At 51.3% G+C, this 23,668-nt stretch overlaps 3 protein-coding genes across 3 annotated transcripts; 2 read left to right on the top strand and 1 right to left on the bottom strand.

The window, feature by feature from the left end:
- Positions 1–1,470: 1,470 nt before the first annotated feature.
- SAPIO_CDS2858 (uncharacterized protein) lies at positions 1,471–7,698 on the top strand (the record flags this gene model as incomplete). The annotated part of the gene is made up of 9 exons (XM_016785777.1): positions 1,471–2,017; positions 2,201–3,524; positions 4,395–4,440; positions 4,501–4,854; positions 4,971–5,049; positions 5,138–7,153; positions 7,216–7,395; positions 7,462–7,502; positions 7,567–7,698. The coding sequence occupies 9 exons, from the start codon at positions 1,471–1,473 to the stop codon at positions 7,696–7,698; spliced, it is 4,719 nt and encodes a 1,572-aa protein (XP_016644559.1).
- Positions 7,699–8,298: 600 nt separating this feature from the next.
- SAPIO_CDS2857 (uncharacterized protein) lies at positions 8,299–11,510 on the bottom strand (the record flags this gene model as incomplete). The annotated part of the gene is made up of 5 exons (XM_016785776.1): positions 8,299–8,759; positions 8,846–9,533; positions 9,613–10,738; positions 11,157–11,254; positions 11,358–11,510. 5 exons carry the CDS (start codon positions 11,508–11,510, stop codon positions 8,299–8,301), a joined length of 2,526 nt encoding a protein of 841 aa, XP_016644558.1.
- A 722-nt stretch (positions 11,511–12,232) lies between these two features.
- Positions 12,233–16,258, top strand: SAPIO_CDS2856 (uncharacterized protein; the record flags this gene model as incomplete). Its single annotated transcript, XM_016785775.1, has 5 exons — positions 12,233–13,574; positions 13,661–14,312; positions 15,175–15,250; positions 15,312–15,404; positions 15,500–16,258. The coding sequence occupies 5 exons, from the start codon at positions 12,233–12,235 to the stop codon at positions 16,256–16,258; spliced, it is 2,922 nt and encodes a 973-aa protein (XP_016644557.1).
- Positions 16,259–23,668: the final 7,410 nt, after the last annotated feature.

The following is a 23,668-nucleotide window of genomic DNA, read 5'->3' as shown; positions in this document are numbered from 1 at the left end:
TCGGTTATTCTGCGGTCTGCGTTCTGCTGCATGCTGTCGGCGTGAGGTCTGCTGTCTGTGTCACCCACCACTGACCAGTGGCCTGGCCAGTCAGGGGTGGTGCCGAATGCTATGGGCCACCACGATGCACGCTGACCGTCTTGGATTTATTCCAATGCTTCTCTTAGTCTAACACCACACCCGTCAATGTTTCACACACCCATCGGCGTATGCGTACGGAGTATGTTGATGGAACATTGATGTCTGGTATAAATGCTGCACTCATGTCCAGAAGCCGCATAAACTCCCAACGTTGAAATTGCTTCGCCCCAGCCAGCCAACGACCCGGAAGGATGAAGGAGATCGACTGGATCAGGGACCTTTCTCCTGCCAAGTCACGCGACTAATATAGGGATCCTCGTCCTCCGTAATAACCTCGCCAGGCCAGGCCATTCGCCGACCCGGTATTCCTTCCGTAGAGGTCCGGTGTACCTGGAGTCATCAATGATCCCATCGGGCAGAGAAAAATAGATACAAGTAGTACTTTGAGGCCTCACTTATAAGTAGATTAGCTTCCACGTCGGCTTGGCAAATTTATCAGCAGATATCGAGGCCTTGCCACTTTGCGGTAATGGAAGAGTCATCTTGGGATACATGTAGCGTATGTGGCCACTGCCATACGGGCGCCGATGGATACATAATGCCATATTACATCCACCTCTCTTCAATTGTTCCCCCCAAAAAGAGATGCTCTCTCACCTTTCTCTATTTGGGCTGAAGTCAACTACCAAGTACATTTGTACAAACCCGACTCCCTGTCAAACCCCAGTACCACGCGCAACGCAAGATCGCTTCCGAGATCCACTTCACATCCCTGACGATCACCAACGACAAGCCCTCGAAGAACATTCAACAAGACGCTACCTCACCGCACTCCTTCGAATTGCCTGTCGAACCTTCCAAACGCTGGGGCTCTAAAACGCAGGTGCAACCTTTCTCAACGCTATTTCCATGAGCCAAAGGAAGGAAAGCTTCGAAAAACATCCCTTCCCCGCACCACTAGGCCATCGCACCCCCCCAATACGGGATACTCTTACCTAAAAACTTAAAGCTTTGACTAACACAAACCTCCCTGATTCCTTGGGCTCGCAATATTTTCTGGGCCCTTGCCGCCAAAGAAACCGTCCAAGTTGTCCTTGTGACCTATTTACATACAACCCAAACCCCCCGGCCCGTTTCCGCTGGGGGCGCTTGATCGCTCTTTCTCATTTTCTTAGGGTCTTTGTGTATTATACACTATACACTGTCCTTGATATTATTGCATATAAAGTTTGGCTCTTGGACTCAAGTGCTCTTTCTTCTGCAAATTTCGGAGAAGGCTCCACTGGATCCCGGGAAATAAAAGCACCATTAAAGAACAACGAACACCACCCCCCGTCGTCCGACGCCATAATACTTCCTTCTCTTCCTTTCCCCCTTTCTAGTCTTACGATGCCATCTCGATTGCGAGGGCCTGTCGCCCCAATAATTTCCAAGCATTCGTACCACGGTCCCATGATCCCTGTCTGCTCCCCAACCTCACCTACCATCGAGGCCATGCAGCGCTCGGCCTCGCCAGACACTGTCGGGCGAGGCTCGTTCTCGTCTGTCCGAGAACACGAGTCTGGCCTCGCCCAATCTTTCACCTCAACCAAAATTTCCTCCTACGCTGAAGCCTACGAAGAAGCCGTCGACGATACTGGCGATGTGGTCATGGCGAACGCCGAATTTATTCCCCCCATCACGAAACCTGCGAGCAAGCTTCATGGTGCCTGGTATCCCGCCGGCACCCCTTGGGGCCGGGGATGGAAGGAGATCAGGGTAAAGGGCAGATACGCAAGCAAGAGTTACAGCGATCTTCACGCCCTCCATCGGTTCACGACCTTGCCCCCGTCCCCCAAACTTGAAGCTCATGAAGAGACTCCTAATACTCAAGAAGGCGAGCCCGGAATACGACCCGGCAATTCGGCCCTCGAGCGGCTCCCCACCGAGATTCTAAGTATGTTGCCCTATCCGATTTTCCAATATCATCAATTTTTTTTTTCCTCTTTCTCTCCTGACTCTTTTTTTCGCCCCTCCCCGATTTCGCTGGGAAGTGGGTGCTGGTCAAACTTTTGCTAGACTCGATGGGATTGGTTCCGTTGTTTAGCGTTCTCTGTCTTACTAACGTGCTTTTTGATAGCCGCCATCATCTCGTTGCTTGTCGTCGAGACCCCTACGAACAGCACCGCAAAACGAAACGCTGATCTCCGTGCGATGCTCCTCACGTCCAAGACACTGCACGGAGCCACCCTGGGGACGCTGTACACCCACATCACTATCCCTCACTCCAAGATTTTCCGAAAATTCCTTACCCAGATCTCTACGCATCCTGAGTTAGGTGGCTTTGTCCGACGGCTTGACTTTAGCCATTTCAATCCTACCTCGCTTTTCTCCACTGAGCGGGAAAGATCAAATGCTCACAATCTGACTTCCAGCACGCTTCTTGAGTGCCTCGAGCTGATTCCCAATGTCAAGGAGTTCCTCGCTCAAGAGCATATTGGGGAAAATCTAAGCCCAGAGGTCCTCCAAAAGCTATTCTTTGGCAGCTTGCCCAAGCTACGCGCCCTTGACTTTTGTGGCTGCTGGCATGCCGACTTCAGACGCTCCTTTGAGGCGCTCCTCACTGTTCAGTGGCCCAAGGAGTTGACGATTTCGCGTCTTTCATTTCACAAGACTTCGACGCTGCCTGCTGCCATCTTCGAGACCATCTTGCCACGTCTCACGAGACTTACTCATCTCGATGTAGCAGGGTGCCAAATAACTGCCAAAGCTTTGTTCTCCATCCCAACGTCTGCCCGCATCACTCATCTAAATTTGGCCAAGTGCAAGCGGTTAAAGGCTGATGAAATCATCACTTTCCTAACCCGCCACCCGGCAGTCAAGGATTCTATTCAGGTCTTGAGTCTGGCACACGATGCTTCTAATCATGAATTGCTGGGCGCGGACGATTTGTTCGATCTTCTAACTGTTCTACCCCCTACTCTCAAGTCTCTGAATCTGAAGGGTAGCAAGATGAAGCCCATCCATCTTCCTTTAGTCGCACCTCTTACCCGAAGACTCGAGGAACTGTCACTTGGTCGATGTCTCATGGCTTCCGATGTCGATTCCCTCCTAGCCCCACGAGATGACATGGGCCCCCATACTCTACGTTACCTCGATGTGTCTGACCTGGTAGCAAGCAATGATATTGACCCTCTCTTTGACTTGCGTTACACCCTTCTGAAGCCAGTCTCGGCTCCGCTATGTGTCCTCGAAATTGCAGAGAGACCCTTCAAGCGGCTTAAGGAGCGCCGCAAGGCTGTCGAGATTGCAGGCTGGACACTGAAGGAGAGCGGTCAACGCTACTGGCTGGTCAGGAACGCTGGCCAAATCCCCAAGGAAAATCCGTATAGGTCCTGGAAGATGGGCGCGGAGTCTTGGGGTGCCCGAAAGATCCCTGTGGCTGTCGCCGAAGTTGGTGGCATGTACGGATGGCACATGTTTACTCGGAAGCTTTGAGTTCAAGTGCTTGTCCCTGCCCTTCTCCCAACTTCCCCTAGCAGACTCACAGGATGCTGTATGATACCCAGCTGAACTGTCACACTTCTTCTGGTTCTTCTAGCCCTGGCGTTATCGTTTGCACTACAGTCCTTTGCATTGCGTTGTTGTCATGATCCCTATATTTTTCCCCTCCCTCTTCTACATTTTCTATTTTTTTTCTCTCCTGTGTGTCGGCGCCTATATGTTTCTTGTTAACTATGACTCTTTCAGCATCATATCATGACCTGCGATTGTTTCAATACTTTCTTCAGCACTAGATATCACGAGCAGTCCTTGTATTTAAAGGCGTGGAGTTTGGGAAAGCATTGATATCACTGGCCATGAAGCGGAGGTGGGAAAAAAGAGGCAAGCCAACAGGAGTCGGGGATTGTTAAATTTGTTTTATGAGAGCGAAAACTACGGCTGTCCTGCTTTTTGTTTGTGGTCTTTCATGGAATTATAGTGCATCTCGATACTCTTTACTGAAAATAATTCTACTCTGCTTGTACTCCGTACCCGTGTTTCCTTTTCCCTGCTCATGGTGCTAGTGTCCCCCTCAAGTTGTTTTTCGCTTTCTAGGCAAAGTAGTGTAGGCTAGGGTCTATTAGTGGCCACCTGTACCGACGTGTAGTGTCTGTCAGATGTGCTGTCCAGTCTCTATGACAGTGGTTTCCACTTCCCAAAGAAACGAGCGAAACTACAGAGATGTGTGTGAATTCCACATTGCTGCTCTCATCGCTTCCGTTTTCCCATGATGTTGACTTACAGAGTCCTCCCCATAAATGAATGACTGGTAATTTACCATGACATCATAGAATGACGAACTCGGCGCCGATATTCCGACCGATGCTCCGGACTCAGGTGAGTAATCACGTGATATAACTGGCTTTTTCAAGTCGACTGTAGTCTTACGTAACGTAGCCTTCTTCGAGCTTGGACTTCGTTGCTTGGTTTTGGTTGGCAATCTCACAAGGGCCTCGACCTTTCCTCATTAAGAACCTCAAGTGCAGCATCTCGATTCGGCTTCTGCCGCCCATGATCCGTCGTCGACGAGCTTCAATACCAGGAACGACAGCTTCCGACGCGGAGCCAGAATACGACGAACCCAATAGCCCCGTCCGGGTCCGTGACCCTAAATACAATAAGATGGCTCCTGTGCAGGACACCATGTTTCGCTCTTCGGAGATGAGCATGGTGCAGCTGTACATGAGCAACGAAATTGGCCGTGAGGTTGTGACGGCGCTCGGCGACCTTGGCATGCTTCATTTTCGAGATGTACGATGATTCCGAGCAGTCCCCCGGCATGAGAGATTCCCAAGAGGAGGCGAGCGATTGATGGGAATTCGGCCGTTGTTAAGAGGAGGTTGCTAACATTTAATTCTGTTGCCTAGCTTAACGGCGAGCTGAGTGCTTTTCAACGAACGTATACCAACGAGATCCGTCGACTTGATAATGTTGAGCGACAGCTTCGTATGTTCCGTCTCGATGGAGTACCTCCAAATAATTATGTTTCTGTCCCAAATCGCACCAAAATGCTAACGTTGATGGCAACTTCTAGGGTACTTCCATTCGCAGATGGAAAAAGCGAAAATCCCCCTCCGCAAGCTCGACCTTGACACCGAAGGCGATAACTTCGGAACTCTGGCCCCTGCCGACATTGACGAAGTCGTGGAGCGAAGCCAGGTCCTTGAGCAGCGCATCCAAGAGTTGAATGAAAGCTACGAGACGCTCAAGAAACGCGAGGTCGATCTTACCGAATGGCGATGGGTGCTCCGCGAGGCCGGCAGCTTCTTCGACCGTGCCCATGGAAACGTCGAGGAGATCCGCGCTTCGACGGAGGGTGATGAGGCTCCGCTTCTGCAAGATATCGAGGCACACGCTCGTGCTGCCGATGCCGAGCGATCCTTTTCTGGGATGAACATCGGATTCGTTGCTGGTGTTATTGCCCGAGACCGCGTTGATACTTTTGAGAGGATTCTTTGGAGAACTCTGCGCGGTAATCTTTACATGAACCAGTCCGAGATTCCCGAACCCCTCGTTGACCCTACCACCAACGAGACCGTCAACAAGAATGTTTTCGTCATCTTTGCCCACGGCAAGGAAATTCTTGCCAAGATTCGAAAGATCTCGGAGTCGATGGGTGCCGATGTTTATAGCGTTGATGAGAACAGCGATCTTCGTCGGGATCAGATTCACGAGGTCAATGCTCGCCTTGCCGACGTCCAGAACGTGTTGCAGAACACGCAGACGACGCTCAACATCGAGCTCAACCAGATTTCCCAATCCCTGTCGGTATGGATGGTCCTTATGGCCAAGGAGAAGGCGGTGTACAGCACGCTTAACCTCTTCTCTTACGACCGAGCCCGGCGAACGCTTATCGCTGAGGGTTGGTGTCCCACCTCGGACCTCCCACGCATCCGGTCCACGCTTCATGATGTGACGAACCGCGCTGGTCTTTCGATTCCGTCTATTATCAACGAGGTTCGAACTAACAAGACGCCGCCGACCTACATCCGCACGAACAAGTTTACCGATGCTTTCCAGACCATCGTCAACGCCTATGGAACGGCCACGTACCAGGAGGTCAACCCTGCCATCCCTGTCATTGTCACGTTTCCCTTCCTCTTTGCTGTCATGTTCGGTGATGTCGGCCACGCGCTCATCATGCTCTTCGCTTCGATAGCTATGATCTACTGGGAAAAGTCACTCAAGAAGGTTACTTTTGAACTTTTCGCTATGCTTTTCTACGGAAGATATATTGCTCTCGTCATGGCCATCTTTTCGGTCTTCACCGGTCTCATTTATAACGATATCTTCTCCCTGTCCTTCACCTTCTGGCCTAGCGCCTGGGAGTGGGAGCATCCCCCCGAGACAGACGGAGCTCCTGTTGTCGGACAGCTCAAGGGCGACTACCGATACCCGTTCGGACTCGACTGGATGTGGCACGGAACCGAGAACAATCTGCTCTTCACCAACAGTTACAAGATGAAGATGAGCATTATCCTTGGATGGGTTCACATGACCTACTCTCTCTGCTTCTCGTACATCAACGCTAGACACTTCCGGAAGCGAGAAGATCTTTTCGGTAACTTCATCCCCGGCATGATTTTCTTCCAGGCGATTTTCGGATACCTAGTCATCTGCATCATCTACAAGTGGTCTATCGACTGGTTCGGCATCGGTCGGCAGCCCCCCGGCCTGTTGAACATGTTGATTTACATGTTCCTGCAGCCCGGCACGATCGACGTCCAGCTGTATCCCGGCCAGGCGTTCGTTCAGAACGTCCTGCTCCTCGTCGCTATGGTTCAGGTCCCCATCATGTTGGGTCTCAAGCCCTACATGCTCTGGAAGGAGCATAAGAAGGCGAGAGCCAAGGGTTATCGTACTATTGGCGAGACGGCGCATATTGTTGCCGCTGATAGTGATGACGAAGATGGCGATCGGCCCGTTAATGGCAACGGTCGCGATAGCCTTGATGCTGGCATTCATATGGTCACGGAAAATGTTGATGACGAGGAGCATGAGGAGTTTGAGCTGAGTGAAGTAATTATTCACCAGGTTATTCACACCATTGGTAAGTTGATGCTTATGAAAACAGGTGGTTTTGAGACGACTTTGCTAACTTGACTTGTGTAGAATTCTGCCTCAACTGCGTGTCCCACACTGCGTCTTACCTCCGTCTCTGGGCTCTGTCGCTTGCCCATCAGCAACTCAGTACCGTGCTCTGGAACATGACCATTGGCCCTTGCCTTAAGATGACTGGCCCAATTGGTATCATTGCCATCGTTATCGGATTCACCATGTGGCTCAATCTCAGTAAGTCTAGAGTGTAAGCCGCCTGTATTCAGTGTAGCATGAGACTGACCTTTCTCTTTTTTCCAGCAATTGCTATTCTCGTGCTCATGGAGGGAACTAGCGCTATGGTAAGTCGAGGAAACCCACGAACCCTTCTTTTCTTAGGCAAAGATTCTAACTTTTGATCAACAGCTTCACTCTCTCAGGTTGGCCTGGGTCGAATCCTTCTCCAAGTTCGCCGAATTTGCAGGCTGGGCCTTCACCCCGTTCTCTTTCAAGACTTTGATAGAAGAGTCGGAAGACTTGAAAGAGTTTATCGGGTAGAACCGACCGATCGGTCTCGATGTATTAAGTATTATTAGTTGCTTTTTGTCTTTTTTTTTTTTAGTTTACCCTCCTTTTTTTTTTGGTTTCCTTGGTCCTTTGTAAGAGATGGGGATTATGCATTGTGGTGCATTTATTGGGTAGGGAATAAACATGCATCTCACTGCTATTCTTCTTCTTATCATGCTCCTCGTGCCTATAGTCTGTGGTGTTTTCATGTAGAATTGATGTAGAACTAATTTGGGAGATGTACTCTCTCACCACTGGATTGAGACGTCCCGTGGATGTTGGGAGAGAAGTTGAATTCTGCTTCCCTGCAATCCTCCTTGACTCTCCTGTCCGACACTAGACACCGTGGACAGTTGAACGCCATAGGAAAATAGTTGACTTCCTAATCATCGTATACACACTGGATTCACCTGTTCTGGCCAGGTTCCTCTTTTCCATTTCCGTTATCGCTGTGTAAAGTACATTTCGTTTAATCCCCATCAGACCGTTTTTTTTCCTCAATTCCCTGTGAAACAAACCCTCATTCCGCCTCTCCAAGGTATCAAAAGCACGTCATAACACAAGAGAAAAGACACGAAAACCCCTCCTTCTTCATCCCCAAAGCGGCGCAATCGTTTCACAAGCCCTCTCCACAACGGCCCTAACCCGATCCGCAAACACCCTACTCGAGGACTCTACCTCGAGATCCTCCAGCCACACCTTGGCCGACATCTTGTCGAGGCGGATAAACACGCCAGGAACGGGGATTCCAATTTTGTGGAGGCGCTCGAGCTCGGCGGCGCGGCGCTGCGCAAGGGATTCGGGCGATTCGTCGAGGGACATGGCGTCGGCGGCTTGTTGTTGTTGGTCGGCAGGAGCGGAACTGTCTTTTGAAGGGGGGGAGGCAGTGAGGGGAGGGAGTTTGGGGTCGGCGATGGGGGAGACATTGTCGGCGCCGAATTGGGCTTCGAGGAAGAGGAAGAGGCGGCTGAGGCGCTCTTCGGGGGTGACGTAGGCGTGGGGGTTGCGGGCGGGGAGGGTGTGATGGTGATGAGGGGATTGTGATCCGGAGCCTTTGATATGCAAGCGTTAGTTTGAGTCGTCATATCTTCGTGGAAAGGGAAAAATCAAAAGGAGGCAAAGGGGGAGGTTCTCTTACGCTTCACGGCGGCAGGGCTAGTCTCGACCATCATGAGAACTGCCATGACGGAGTCGGCGATACTGTCGTTGTGCAGATTCCCTTCCCACTCCATCTCGACTTCGCGGTTACTCTTGTACCGCACAATGACGCATCCCATGATGAGGTACGCAGCCACGAGGTGAGGAACCTCTTCGTCCGCCGCCTCAACCATCTCCTTGTCGCCGTTCTCTCCACCGTGCTCATCGTCGCCATTCTCATCTTGTCCATCGCCATCCGTAGCCTTTCGTGTGTGCATCTCGGGGAGTTCCTCGATGGCACCGTACGTTCCCTCGAGAGCCCATCGAATCAAGTCGATGCCAGCATAGCCCAGTACGAACTTTTGCTTGCAAGTCACCGTGGTCGTGTTAAGACCGGCGTATTCGCGTAGGTCTTCGGGTGCCATGAGAGATAGCTTAAAGTCGTTCTGGACGAGTACGCCAGTTACGAGACGCGATTCTGGGTCGTCGGGGCCAATGACGTGGGTTGGAGGTTGGATGGATGCCAGTTTGCCAACCACCTTGGCCATCTTGTCTGACTTGAATGGGATAAGGAGTTCCTCGCAATTTCGGGGCGAGTATACTTTGACCTTGTGGATCTTTTGTGCGTTGAGGGAGAGAAGCTTTGACTTGAGACGCATCATGTTGTGCTGCTCTCCGTGGACAAGAATCTACAAAGTGAAGTTCTTGGTTAGTGATTGACGGGCCTGGGCACCAAAGAGCAAAATGGAATTGGACTGATCAACTTACAACAACAGGAGCAGCAACCTCCTCTATGAACTCACGGTTCTCATTTCCATCAACGTGAGCTGAGAATGAATATTCCTCAACACTGCATCGCCTCGGAATCATGACTTTGTCACCATCTGGACCTCTCCTTCCTGTAGCAGCACCTTTCGACATGACAACAGGAATCTGATCTGGCTCTTGCATGATTTGTTTCGCCATCGTTCCCTCGACGCTGTAACCGGTAATGATGACGCCGTTCTTCTCATTCGGAGCCCACCTTTCTAGTAGCTCGCGGCTTACGCCGTTCTGCAGCATACCGGGACTGGCAAGCATGACGCAGCCGCCGAAATCTTCGAATCGATCGAGGTTTTTGAGCGAACGAATGTATTTAAAGTCCCAGGGTCCGCCCTTGCCGGCGGTGTCACCGGACTCGGCGGCTTCTGCCATTCTCTCGCTGAAAAGACGCTTGATGTTTTCGTTCATGGATCCGATATACGTCTGGTAGACCTGCATACAACGACGGGCGAGGTTACTGGCGTAGTAGATTGGTATCTTCTGGTAGTCGGGATGCTTTCCCCAGTATTCGTCGAGGATGAGCAGTAACTCCTGGGCTCGACCAAGAGCGAAGACGGGCATCAGAACGCGTCCTCCGCGGTTGAGAATGTTTGTGATTGACTTCATCAGCTGCTGCTCGCGCTCTTCCCTTGGCGTGTGGGATGAGATACCATAGGTCGACTCGGTGATGAGAACGTCAATCTTGATTCCCCTGGGGACCTCTGCGGAAACCAAATGTCGATCCTGCTCTCGGGAATAGTCTCCGGTGAAGAAGATGTTGAGACCCGCAATCTCGATAAGGAACATCGCCGCTCCCAGGACGTGGCCCGCCGGGAAAGGTGTGATCCTGATGGACGATACAGTGTGCGTAGTGTGATAGTCTATGGCCTCGATCATAGGGAAAGTACTGAGATGGTCCTGCTCCGAATAGACAGGTTGAGAGGTCGGGTTTGACGAGGTGTTGCCAACTCGTACGCTATCCTGGATCAGCCATTTGTAGATGGCTTTCGTGGCATGCGTCATGAAGACGCGACCACGAAAGTTGGTTTTGGCCAGGACGTATGGAAGAGATGCCGCATGATCGACGTGGAAACTAGAGTTGTGTGTTAGCCTAGGACTGGCCGCATGGTGCGAGAATAAGAGCATATTCAAGCCATCACTCGAACGAAACAAAGAGCCGAACTGCAGGGCAAGAGACAAAGGCAAAGGCAGCTGAGGGATGAAAATAGTATATTGATATTCTCTCTGTCTACAATAGAACTGGGAACAACAAGGCGGCGACAGTCCTGGAGCTCGATGCCACTGTGGCAGGGCTGAAGGGCGTATCCAACCTCTTCTGGTGTCACCCGCGTCATATCCATACGTCTGGTATGTCGTAGTAGAAATGGGGGGGAGTGGTCTTTCCCCATGACGTCGCTGACCGAGTCCATGTACATACATCATCCTGCAGCCGCCTTGCCCTGCAACACGAATATTACAATGCTATGGGGGTATAGAGGGGATCCGCTTACTGGCTGATAAGAAGGACATCCACGGTACTAAGGTCGAAGTCATCAAAGAAGGGTAGGGCCGCGAGACCATCGTATGCTGGATGTTGTCCGGCATCAAGCTAGAAAGAAAGAGAGACTGTCAGCCCATTGCTCTAGATCCACATCGCCTCAGGACGTGCAGTGGCACACGAGACACAACGAACGAGGTGGTGGTGTGCTTACCATTACTGTCTTGCCCTTGTACTGGATGATGTGACATGATCGTCCGACTTCATTGCCTCCACCAAGGCAAAGAAACTTTAGCTGATCTGCTGGGTCAATTGGCTCTTCCGGCTCAGTCGCTGTCATGGCAGCCGCCTTCCTCTTGGACGCCATGGTGCTTTACAGCTATAGTGCAATACTCGTGTCGTGGTCGAAGGAAAATCAGAGGAGAATCAAATTCGAATCCGGAGATTTTTGATATTGGGCTGCATGTACTGGCAACCGAAAGAGCGCGGAACCCTAGGAAAGGGAAGGTTGGAAGCTCTGGGGTTGTCGAGGTTTGAGAGGACCATCGCTGTCCTGTCGTCGGCTTGATTGTTCAACGCGGCGAAGGCTGAGGCAACAAAAGAGTTGTTCGGAAATACTTCGGGTATTTGTTGGAGCAAGCTCTCTGGAGTCAGCCTTCCGTTTCCTCTGTTGTCAGTGGTCGCGTCACGTGATTATAAATTGTCGACGCAAGCAAGTGCCAGCCAAGCTACTCCTTGCTCCTCATTCTCATCAGACAGAGGCGCGACTCGTCCAAGCTTTTTACATCAACGACAGCTACAACAGCAAATCCCGCGTCTCCTACAAGCAGCAGCCATCTAATTCTGCCGGTGTCGCTTCCTATACCCATACCCATACGTTGATCGCGACCGTCCCCAACGATCCATCTTCGCAGATCCGCCGAATGGGTCGCCTAGCCGCGCCCTTTACCAGGCTTCGCTGCCTGGTGTGCACGTCTTGAGGATCTTCAACGCCACATCGAGATCCATCGCCACTTCCCGAGTTCGACGTCGTGATTCATCTTCGAATAAAGGAGGAAAGCCGTTCGGGGCTTTCGCATACTCGCAACCATGGCGCAACCACAGTCACAACCGCCCATCCCAAAACCCGTGTCGACACCCGCCTTCTCTCCGCCATCTGGGCCTCAGCAATCGCCATCCCCCGCCCAATCCCAATCTGCCTTTACGTTGCCCCCAAACAAACGTCCCAGACTATCTCCAGCGCCCGCGTCGCAACCACAGTCGCCATATAACTCTCCCTATGCTCAAAGCCCTGGTGCAACGGGAGCTTCCACACCAGGTCACACTCCGTCCAGCGCCGCCGCGTCTCCTCAGTTTACAGGCATACCGCTTCCTACCACTACGCCAACCGCATCTTCTGCTGCGCGTGCCACGACACCCACCACTCTCCCGATGCCAACCCATCAGATACCCATGCCGACAGCGACTCCCGTTTCAACTAACGGCCACACACCTGGCCTTAGCCTTCCCGACTCCCGTCCACATGTCCCGACAATAGCTACCCCACAACTGCCCGCGGCCCCGAGTCCTGGGCCACCATCCCAGTATACATCGGCCACTATGGCACCGATTGCGCCCGCGCCCAGCCCGGGCGCCCCTTCTCCGGCTGCCATCTCCCAGAGCATGCCGCCGCCAGCTCGTCCCCTCGATCGACCGACCAAGGAATTTGATTACGAGCCGACCGATATGTTAGCGGGGACAGGAATTGATCTACGCGCCGAAGAGAATTATGCAACGGAAATGCTACTCAATAGCTATGAGGCATCGTATGGCTTCCCCCAGCATCCTCCGGGTCCTAGAGAGACCCTATATGGAGCGGGTCAGTTGAATCAGCCCCCGGAGCGTACCGACGCGCAGTCGCAGGAAGAGCTCGTATCTCAGGCCGCTAAGAAAGCGTGGGACGACGCAGCGAGGAAGCTAGCGCAGATACGTGTCCAGGAATTAATCGAGCCCTATGTCCTCGTCCCCGCCGTCCACAGGAAGCTGGAGAAGTTCGCCAAAGAACAGGGTCTGCAGCTTCACGTGGACTTGAAAACTGGCCAGCAGCATGGAAAGATGCGCGCTCCTGAGAATTTCCCACAACCCCGCGTCAACGTCACTGTGAAGACTCTCCCGGACGCGACTATAGTGACTACCGCTGGCTCATTCATTCCACATGACGCCTACCTGGTCGACCAACTCGGACTATTGTCCATTGCTTGCAAGCAAAGAATGCGCACCCTGCTAGAGGATGCGCATCGAGTATCTGTCAACAGGCAAGCCTCATCCCACGGGCATATCCCCGAGGAGTGGGCGGATGTAGCTGCTCCGCTCAAGGGAATGGCGGCCGTTGAGGAGGCAGCTCTGGTAGCGAACGACGAAACGGCGAGTGCGGAGCCAAATCCTCTTAAGAGTATGTTCTACCCTAACCCCACTGCCCTCCCCCCCCAAAAACAGCCCCCCATCTGATGCTTTATACTTACCACCCTGAAACCCTAGGGACGCAAGCCGCCGCCGAACTCGAACCTGCGAATGGTACTCCTGCAAAGCTGCAACGGATCGATAAGAACGAAACCATTACCACTGTTCGAGACGCCGTAAGAACCGAACGAGATTGGGAGGAAGTGCGTCTAAGGAAGCGAAACGCACGCAAGGAAGGAACAACAGAATCCGGCGCTCCATCGCGCGCCGGCTCGGTCGGGCCCGGCACGCCTGGCTCCACGGCCGGAGATGGTGGCACGAAGAAGGAAATGACCAAGAAGGAGCAGCGGAAGAGCGCGAAAGCGGCAGAGGCTAGTAATCACGCCTCTCAGAACTTGACCAGCAGCATGTTTGTCGGCAAGATGGGTAGCGTCTTCGGAAAGAAGAAGTATGGATGGATGACGGGTGGCGGTGCTCGAAGTGGTGCCTCGACACCAGCACGCGCGGGTACTCCTGGCCCCGGAGGCGGTGCGGGTGCGGCACCAGCGGCACAGCCCGAGGCTATGCCCCTAACGACGGATAGTCGCAATAGGCTTGGAAACTGGCGGGAAGATAAGGATAAGGGTAAGGGCGTTCAGCTCAGAGATTGGATCGCGGCCTTGGAGGCGGATGGTGTTGAACACGCGACGTTACAAAGTGCTTACGATAAGCTCGATACCTCGGGGCCAAAGTAAGCTAAACGAGAGAAGTACTCTCGAGGGTATTATCTGTCTCTTTTTTTCTTCTTCGTCTCAACTCCCTCGGCGTGTCACGGTTATTGGACACGAATAGAGTATTACTTCATGACAGACCGGAACCAGGAAAGAAAAAAAGACCGTTCGAGGCAGACCCAAATCCTCCCCCTTTTTCATACTCATACCAGACAGGAAGTTGATACACAGACCGAAAGCAAACTCATGCTCGGAAATTCTCTTTGTGTTGGCCCCAGACCTCCTCCTTCTCGATTTCCCCTTGTACATTTTTTACACGTTCTTGATTCTCGACACCCTTTTTTTTTTTTTTGCTGCCGTTATTTCGAAAGGACCCTTCTATTGATCATGTCCTTTCAGAGTTTGGTCTCCTTTCCTCATCTTTCCTCTTTTGTTCTTTTTGGTTTCTTACTCCTTTTCTTCTTCTTGTTTTGGTCCCAAGTACGTCTGGCCTTGTATGTTAAACAAAAAAAACTCGGGGATATTCTTTATTAATTCGCTGGAGCGTCGGAAGGGGGAGTTCAAGAATAAAGGGAAAGGCTCTGTTGCCATTTTTAAGAACCTTACGTTTTAATCATTTCTTCATGAAAGGGAGAAAAAAAAATAAGAATGGTGCCATTGTATGTTTCTTTTTGAGTGTTATCTTCCATGTAAGTGTCCAGTCTCAGGCGAGAGGTGAAGTTCAACTTGTATTACAAATAATCCAGCATCTTCGTAATCGGTCGCGGATGGAACCGGTCCCAAGCCAGTTTCGCCCATTCGCGCCATTTCTTAGTTGCGGCTCATACTGGGGAATGGGCGACTTGACCAGGCAATGAATCCCATCCTGACTCGTAGAATCAGCGCCATCAGGCTTCTTAGACTCACTTCCCGTTTCCAGGCGCCGGTGACTCGGCGCTCTTACAGCATGGCGATTGCGGTAAATCGGGATGCTTTTTCAAGATACAAAGAATGGTGAGGCTAACACTCAAAACAAACAGGCGGTTGGGCAGCTCACGTCGACGGCGGACGTGTTGCTGAACTTGGAGAAGTGCAAGAAACTAGTTCGCGAGGCAGCCCAAGGGGGAGCAAAGGTAAGAGAATTTTGTCTTTCAATTATCAGTTTGATGACAAGAAGGATCTGCAAGAGAACTCACTCGAGCGAGGGCCGGCGATCGGTACGTTCTAGGTGATCTTCCTCCCCGAAGCCGCAGACTACATCGCTTCATCGCCTCAAGAGTCACTTTCCCTAGCGAAGCCGCAAGAAGAGTCCCCATTCGTCAATGGTCTCCGCTCAGCAGCAAAGGAGCACGGGATCGAGATCAACGTCGGCATCCACGTGCCCGTGACGGAGCAGTCTGACTCTCCGGGCTCGGTGTCGACAAGACTCTACAACCGGTCGCTGTGGATCCGCTCCGATGGCGGGATCGACGACGGAACAGGTTACGACAAGCTCCACCTCTTCGACTATGGAGCCCTACGGGAGAGCGCGACGGTTAAGCCGGGGACTCGGCTGACACCGCCGTTCGAGACCCCTCTCGGGCGCGTCGGCAGTCTCATTTGCTTCGATCTTCGGTTCCCCGAACCGGCGCTGGCACTTGCGCATCGTGGCTCTGGCGCGTCGGCGCAGATTCTCACGTACCCATCGGCGTTTACGGTGCCGACGGGAGGGGCGCACTGGGAGGTTTTGCTCCGGGCGAGGGCTATCGAGACGCAGAGCTGGGTCATTGCTGCGGCGCAGGTGGGTCGTCACAATGAGAAGAGGGTGAGCTACGGGCACAGTCTAGTGGTGGATCCTTGGGGGAGGGTGGTGCTACACCTTGGCGGTGTGGATTCAGACGGGAACCCCGATGATGGCTCGGACGGCACGGCGGTTGGCTTCGTGGATATCGATCTAGACTTGGTTCAGAAGGTCCGGGCAGAGATGCCTCTAGTAAGAAGAACGTGAGTCATCTCCCCTTCGCAAAGCCAAACACTGAGTTGAGTGTCGGCTGCGCTACCGTTTCGGCTCATCCGCGCATCGGAGAGTACCATAACACCGAGATCCTTTATTCCCCGATTCGCAATATGGGGCTAACATGAGTCGATCAGAGACATATATCCCGAGATATGAACCCGCCGTCCCGTCAACAGCGGGCCAGTCACCGCCAAGTGCCACGGATTCCTCGATCTCAAACTACCGGATCCTGATACGTGCCGGCAGATGAACCGCTAGGCTGCATTGGTGTGCATGGAGACTCGTCCAGATCGGAGATCGGTTAGCAAGCGAAGGGCTGGGTCCAAATGAGGAGCACTGACTGCCTTTGGTTCCTTACTCCTCGAACGCCTTCAAGCCCTTTCGGGGCATCACTGGGGCGGTTCAGGGCTCGTGCAGATGAAGAGATACAGAGCCCCACAGGTTCATAAAGCAAGGTTTTGCGTTTAAGCCAGCCAAGGTCGTACATTCAGTGCCTTGGTCGTAAGAGGCGGCACGATTCGAGACATGACAATTTCACGGCAGCCGGGTGGGTAGGGTATTCCGGCAGGAGGTGATGGTTTCGAACCACTGATACTACTTCGTAGAGGTGTTCATCCTTTTTCATAGGAAAAAAGTAAAGCAAGAGCAAAGCAAACATGGTCAGTAAAAAGCTTCATTACACACCTCCCCATGCTTGTACTCCGTGCGCAGAAAAGCATCGCAGGTACTTCAAGATGCCCTGATGCAAAGTAGAGGTGTACGTTCGGTGCCTGACGACTTGGTGGAAATGATCACCATCAAGCAGGCAAGTAGTGGCTCTATTCTCCTATATACGAAGGCTGAAGAACAATATAAAGTGAGGTGGATCGGGGGCGAAAAATATCCGATGTGACGAGGCAGTGGAACGAGGGCTGATGAGATTCTAATTCCTCAGACCCTATCGAGAATGAGGAGAAACAGAAGATCGGAGAAAAAGAGGAAAACATTGGGGGCAATGCAATGTTGTGAGGTCAGGGTCCACGCGGGAAACAGTGAATGGGGGCTTCCAATTTAAGCTGAGGTGATCTCACGCTGTCATCACCGATCATCAGCTGGTCACCGAGCTGGGAAAGAGCGTGGGGGCTGAAGACCGGGGAGAAGGGGGCAACGGAAAGAGCGTGGGTGGCTGTGTGGTCAAACCGGCACATTCTTCCGATTTACCCTCGTCGGTATCGCCTTCCGCGGCGGTCCTTGTCCACGGGTTCGGCCTGCCTGATGACAAGGGACGAGGGGCGCGCTGCGCTTTTCGAGCCGATATTATGCCGTCAAGATTATGAGAAAATGCAATACGAAGAATAGGAAGATGCAGAGAAGACGGCAAGGGGATTAATATCCCCTCGTACCCTGACTCAGATTCGCCGAATCAACGGTGGTGGGCAGCGGGCCGGATCGAAGCTGCAAAATGACATAACGCTACCGCAGCAGATGGAATCCTTTGTAATTTAGTTTTTGATGTGTTACAATGTTCACTGGTCAGCATCAGATTCTTCCCTGTTTGGTTCTTAAGCGATCGCTTGATTCATTGACGTTGACATTAGCGAGCGTTCGGTGTGCTGAGATTGATCTCACCTAAGACGCCGCCACCACTCTTGGGGCGTGCTGTAGGTGGAGAAAAGTACCACAACGTCAGGCAGTAAATTCTCCTCTGAGATGTGTTAATGCGCTCATTTGTCTCGATCGAGACGGGGGCATGTCTGAATGTCTGACCTGCACTGATCTACGAAGTACCACGGGCAAGCAGAAACGCCTCCGCCTCTGTCTGCGTCCCAGGTTGATATCTTGACACTGGCAGCTTGCCGTTGGAAGTCGGTTTGCGACGTCAGGAGTGCCCAGTGTAGTGGGAGACACGGTACAACGACAATCGACTGAGTGACAGCCGCAAAACACCAAACAGTGGCATCGATCCTATCATCTTGCAATGGTGTACCTAACCGACTTAACAAAAGTGTTCTGCTTTTTCTTGCGAAGCAGGTCTCGCGATCTGAACCCAAGCACTTTGAGACCGGAAAGCCATCCCGGAAAACTGGGGTCAAGGACGTGACTGGTAATAGAGGTATACACTACAAATGTAGGGCGGCTCATAGCTCGTAAACTTGATTAGACATTGAAGGAGTGACAACATTGAACTCTTGAAACACAGAACGAAATTATCAATTTGCTCAAAGTAGTAGGTAGTTGACAAGATGATTAATGAGCAATACGGTGTTGTCTGACCATTTTGCTTTAGGGGCACCATTGACCAAACAGCAAACGCTGAGAAAACAAAAGACCAACCCAAGATCCCCCCTTAGAGCACGAGGCGTTGGTTAAAGCTGGAGCCTAATTTAATCCCCGATGTCATAATATCTCGTACGACCCTCTTCCTGCCGCGCAAACGATCAACGAGATTCGAATCCTAATGACACCATTGACTATTGGGTATAATTACGGTTAATAGCCACTATAGGAGTTTGGTCAATCCGTTAGTCGTTGATCGTTGACAATATCCCCGCAGAGAACCAGCTACAGAGCAGAGGAAATATTCCTAGGTCGTAGATTTCCCACGTTTTTGCAAGAATTAAAGATAATTCTTGTACGAGGCAAATTACCATTTCGGTCCCCTGCAGAATAGAATGTTCGGGGAGTCGTTTCTCGGTGGGGAGGGAGCAGTAAGGAACATTGCAATGTGATCGATCAATTGATGTACCCTCCCAGCTACTCCCCCTGACCCTTGCTATAGTGTAGAGTACACCCTGTACTTTCGTCCCAGCCAGCAGATACGAGGTAGTGCCAGGTAGGTACCTTCTCAAGTTCAGATGGTACCTCTCCTCTGGTTCATCCACAAACCAGGTCCCCCGGTCCACCGCGGGAGAGTCCCGGGAAATAGCACCGCGCCTTTTTGGTCCCAACGAACTGGTTCTCGGGAAGCTCGTTAAAGTGCAGCGAACGCCCTGCATTAGCCCACGTCTTTTTCGAGCCAGCTGACGCCCTCCCTGCCACAAGTTCCACACGAACGAAGGTACCCCCTATTTTCTGTTTGCGTCCCTCCTTGCGCCTCCCCTTGTATCAATCTCGCAAGGCATGGCAAGGAGGCGCATGAGAAGCAAACAAGAAAAATGGAAAATGGGGAAAATGTACTGACACTAAATTTATAGGTACGATGAAAGAAGGAAGAACATGAAAAAAAAAAAAAAGTAAAACGGAAACGGCAAAGTAACATCGGCACGGTTTTTGGTTGGTTTGCGAGGGTTTCCTTTTTCTGCTTCCTCGGATGTAGCTTTGCACCTCCCCCAAAACTCTCATCATTTCTCAGAAAAGAGGAATTTTTAGGCACCCTCCAACATCCCAGATTCGGTATTTCCAAGTAGGTATGGTTGTATCAATCCCCACCATTTCTCTGCCCGTCCCGGAACTACGGCTAGGTTAAGGCCGAGCAAAAGCTATGAAAAAATGGCCCAATATGGCGGAGGAAGTTGCTTTCTTTGCTGCGCTCATCCGCCCAGAAAGGGGGAGGAGGTGGAAGAAGGAGAGGAGACTTCGCGATGCCCAGTAATGAGAAAAAAATACGAGAGTACGAAGTAATAGTTTCCACCCATCACAGATCAACTGGAAAACATCACCGGCTTCTCCTCCACATCCCCAGGCACAGTTTCGTCAAGCAAGCAGGCACGATGCTTCGGGAGCCCGCGCTGACCGGAAAACTACCACATCTCCCCCCTTTGGTGGGGTTTGCTTCTTCCCCAACAAACGCCTCAAGTAGTAATATCACGAACAAGCAAATCCCATCACATATCCACCTACTAGTAATGATCAAGAAGAAAAAGCAAACATTACCTTTTGGGGCTGCAAGTTGTCGCCGCCTAGACAATAACGGTAATGCAACTGCATAGACAGGACAAAAAGAAAACAAAACATGCAGCAAGCAAGCAGCAAGCAAGCCCGATACAGGAAACATGAACGCCAAACGCTCCCTTGTCAAGGTGCCCGATTTCGGGTTTTTCTTCTTTTTCTCGAATGACAGTGATTGATTGACGCTTGCCACAATGTAACAAGGGGGGTGGGCGAAACGGGCCAAACAACGGCGAAATGTATTTGATCTTGTTGTTATTTGTTCCCCTCAAGAAATTTCCTCGAAGCACGTCGAGATCATCCCGCCAAATAGCTGTGCTGCAACGTAAATCCCGCAGGAGGCAACTGGAACTGGGGAAAACAATAGGGGGTGTGGGGGTTTATCAAGTAAAACTACGAAGTACACCAGTCACAGCCTCATCACCACGCCCCCCATTCGAATATTCCAAACGGGGGAAAACGATACGATGAAAGGGCCAAAACTCTATCACCACTGACATCAAATACTTCGTACAACTGGTCATCCACCCACCTTCTATCACACGTTTTAGCGCGGCGGACCTGCCCGCGAAGTGGGAACAGCTACCCCCATCATCCCACCCCCCCTTCTTCTTTGTTGACTTCGTCCCGGTTTGGTTTGTAAGACCTCGTCGTCAGACGTCTTCCCATCATGCTTGCTTATTTTGGGTCCTGTTGCGCGGCTCCAGGTACGCCAGAAAGATCCATCTCCTACGTAGTATTCGTCTCATATGCTCAGATGACACTTCGCTTCCTGCGTTGTTGCATGGTACTATGCATAGTAGTGAAATGAAGAGACGAAGGCAAATTGCAGAAATCCTGGGAAAGGGAAGAAGAAGAAGGGAGAAAATCATTCAGCTGTGTTTGGCAGAATGCCACCAGCATTGTCTCAGATGCCTCCTCGATCAGGGTGTAATAACGGCCCATCTCTCTTGTCTTGCCTATTCTGACGTAGGGTCATTACGCCCCCCAAGAACGGACCACAAAATGTCTCACCTTCCCAAGACAAGCCTTAAGTGGTATAAGCCTTCTCTTTTGCTTTTCCTGCGCAATGAGAAAAAAGGGTGGGAGCAAAAGCGCAAGAAGGGGAGGAGGAGGAAGAAGGACCGTGGGCCGTCATGACCTCCATTTCGCAAAGTTGTCCTTCAATTGATACTTGAGCTGAAAAGGGATTACTCGATAGCGCCGAGTATGCCTTGGGCATGAGTATCTTCCCTTTTCATTCTTGCCATGCTTGGATACACCTCTATGCAATCGATAATATATACAAAGTCTCATCGTAGTTCGAACGGCAGCTAAGCCACTCAACAACGCCTCAGACAGAGTGCAAAGGGAGAAATAAAACAACGGGCAGCGCATAACAGGCAGACCGCAGACCAGGCTTCAGCATGACATTATAGCTGATGCATTCCTCTGCATCTCCCCAGCTTTCCAATAAGAGATTAGTAAGACGATGAGGATGCCGTCTGATACTCGAGCCAAGAGCTACGGAAGACATGAAGCTAAATCAGTGACAAATACCCTTCTCAGCCTCGCCCACCTGGCTGAGTTGGTAGGTTGCGACTCGCAGTTAGATAGCTCTTGGCAAAAACCTCCTTCCCTTAGTGAGCATTAATAGACGGAGTCCCATGTCAGTTCATCTGGTGTAAAAATAATGATTGTAAAGGGGCCTCGTAAGAAAAAAATGAAAGCAAGTAAAGGTGAAATTAAGACATCTGGACAGGGATCACGATGGAGGGGTCAAACAAGATCTGGGAGGCATATTTAGCGCAAGAAACTGCAAACAGGGCCAAGGATATAGGAAACTGAGTTTGTAAGAAAGCAAAATTCAATAAATCTATGGATATGCTAAAGCATCTTGTTTCTTTTCCCATCCCGCCCTGTCTTTTTAAATCCATCCCATGACATTGTAAATAAAGAAGCATATTCGAGAAAAGGAAACAAAAGAGAAGACCCAAAATCCCGAGATTCACCAGACATTGCTTCTACCCCAGTCTAATTAGGAAACAGAAACTGATCATGACACCTGACCCGCCAACTCACTGCTTGGAGTAACAAACCGTGAATGTTTCCGAGGCAGGAAGAGGTGTTCTGCGATCTTGGGGGTATGGTGTATATCTCTGGAGGGGTAGATATCAGCGCGGAGGGTTGTGGGTATCTGGTAATTCCTCCAAGCGCGATCCGATCGCTAGCACACGAAAAAAATAAAAATAAAAACCATTGACAGAAACGATGAGTGAAACGAGGTGAGGGTAATCAAGCGATATCCGCAGGGACAAAGCATAGGAAAACATATCCAGCAATAGAAATCGATCCTGTCTAGTGGGTAACGCCGTAAAACCAAAATGATCCCTCTTCCGAAAAGAAAAAGAAAAAAGAAAGGAGAAAAAAAAAATCACGTCATAAGATTTCCTCCTCTTTAGATTCTTCCCGTGTTTCCCAACCCTCCACGCTGCTGGGAAGCGATTTGGCAGTGAGCCGATACATGTATAAGATCGATAGAAAGCGAATTAAAAAGGTCGTATCCGAAGCCAAACTGGTCGAAAAAAGGTGAAATGAAAACAGGGCGCAAGTCGTACACAGCGATTGGGAAAGACGTGTTGGTACAGTCGCTTGCTGGCCCGGCCGCGGGATTGATTAAGAGTAGTATTCGGAAGAGGAAAGTAGGGCTCAGCCGTGAGCCGGCGAGAATAGAATTCGTAAATCCGCAGCGGTGGGCGACGTCACTCGGGACAGGACATAGCTCGAGCAGGCAGCAAAGCAAGTTTTGAGGTGTCTGTTGCGGGCCGGTGGTACATCGGATCGCACATAAAATCAGCGTCTTCCAGACTTATCGCGGCTTCGGCTTCGGCGGAGGCTTGGGGATTCCCGTAGTGTCATAAGCACCACGCCCCATGTTCGTGGGACTGGGAGTAGAGTCGCGGACGGCCATTGTGATATAGAAAGTTGTAGTAAGATTCTGGATATGGTTGGAACAACCAGATTAGCCATTGCACTCGCTAATCTTCGTCACGAAACAAAAACGTCAAAAATCCCGGGAAAATAGGATCTCGTGTGTGGCTTTATAAAAAGGGCACACGGAATCAAGCCCTTTGCGGAACCGCAACACACCATTGCGCTGGGCAGCAAAAGGGCAGCAATGGGCCTATATCGAGAGAGGCCATGTGCCCAGGAGCGCACGTCGCGGTTGCATCGCTGTTGGGGAAGCTGAGAAAGAAGCAACGACGAAGCCACAAGACGGAGCGTTCGAAATTCACGATGGAACGCCAGCACATCGCACAGCAACATGGTACAGGAGTTGGTGACTCACAAATTATGGGACCCGTCGCAGGACGTATCAGGAGTAGACGTCGAAGTCAACCACAGGGAGCAGCAGAGCTTCTAGGGAGGTGATTGGTGGTCGAGGAAGTTGGGGGCGATGCAAGGAAGCCTTGCGAGCGGCGAGAGAAGAGCGGTGATGGCTTCCGTGAATGTTAATAGAGGGAAACAAAGGCCTGGGCCTGGAAAGAGTGGAGC

This window comes from Scedosporium apiospermum, assembly GCF_000732125.1.
Source record: "Scedosporium apiospermum strain IHEM 14462 chromosome Unknown SEQ_SAPIO_0087, whole genome shotgun sequence".
NCBI lineage: Eukaryota > Fungi > Ascomycota > Sordariomycetes > Microascales > Microascaceae > Scedosporium > Scedosporium apiospermum.
The sequence above is the reverse complement of the archived record's forward strand: the minus strand, read 5'-3'. Positions and strand labels throughout refer to the sequence as shown.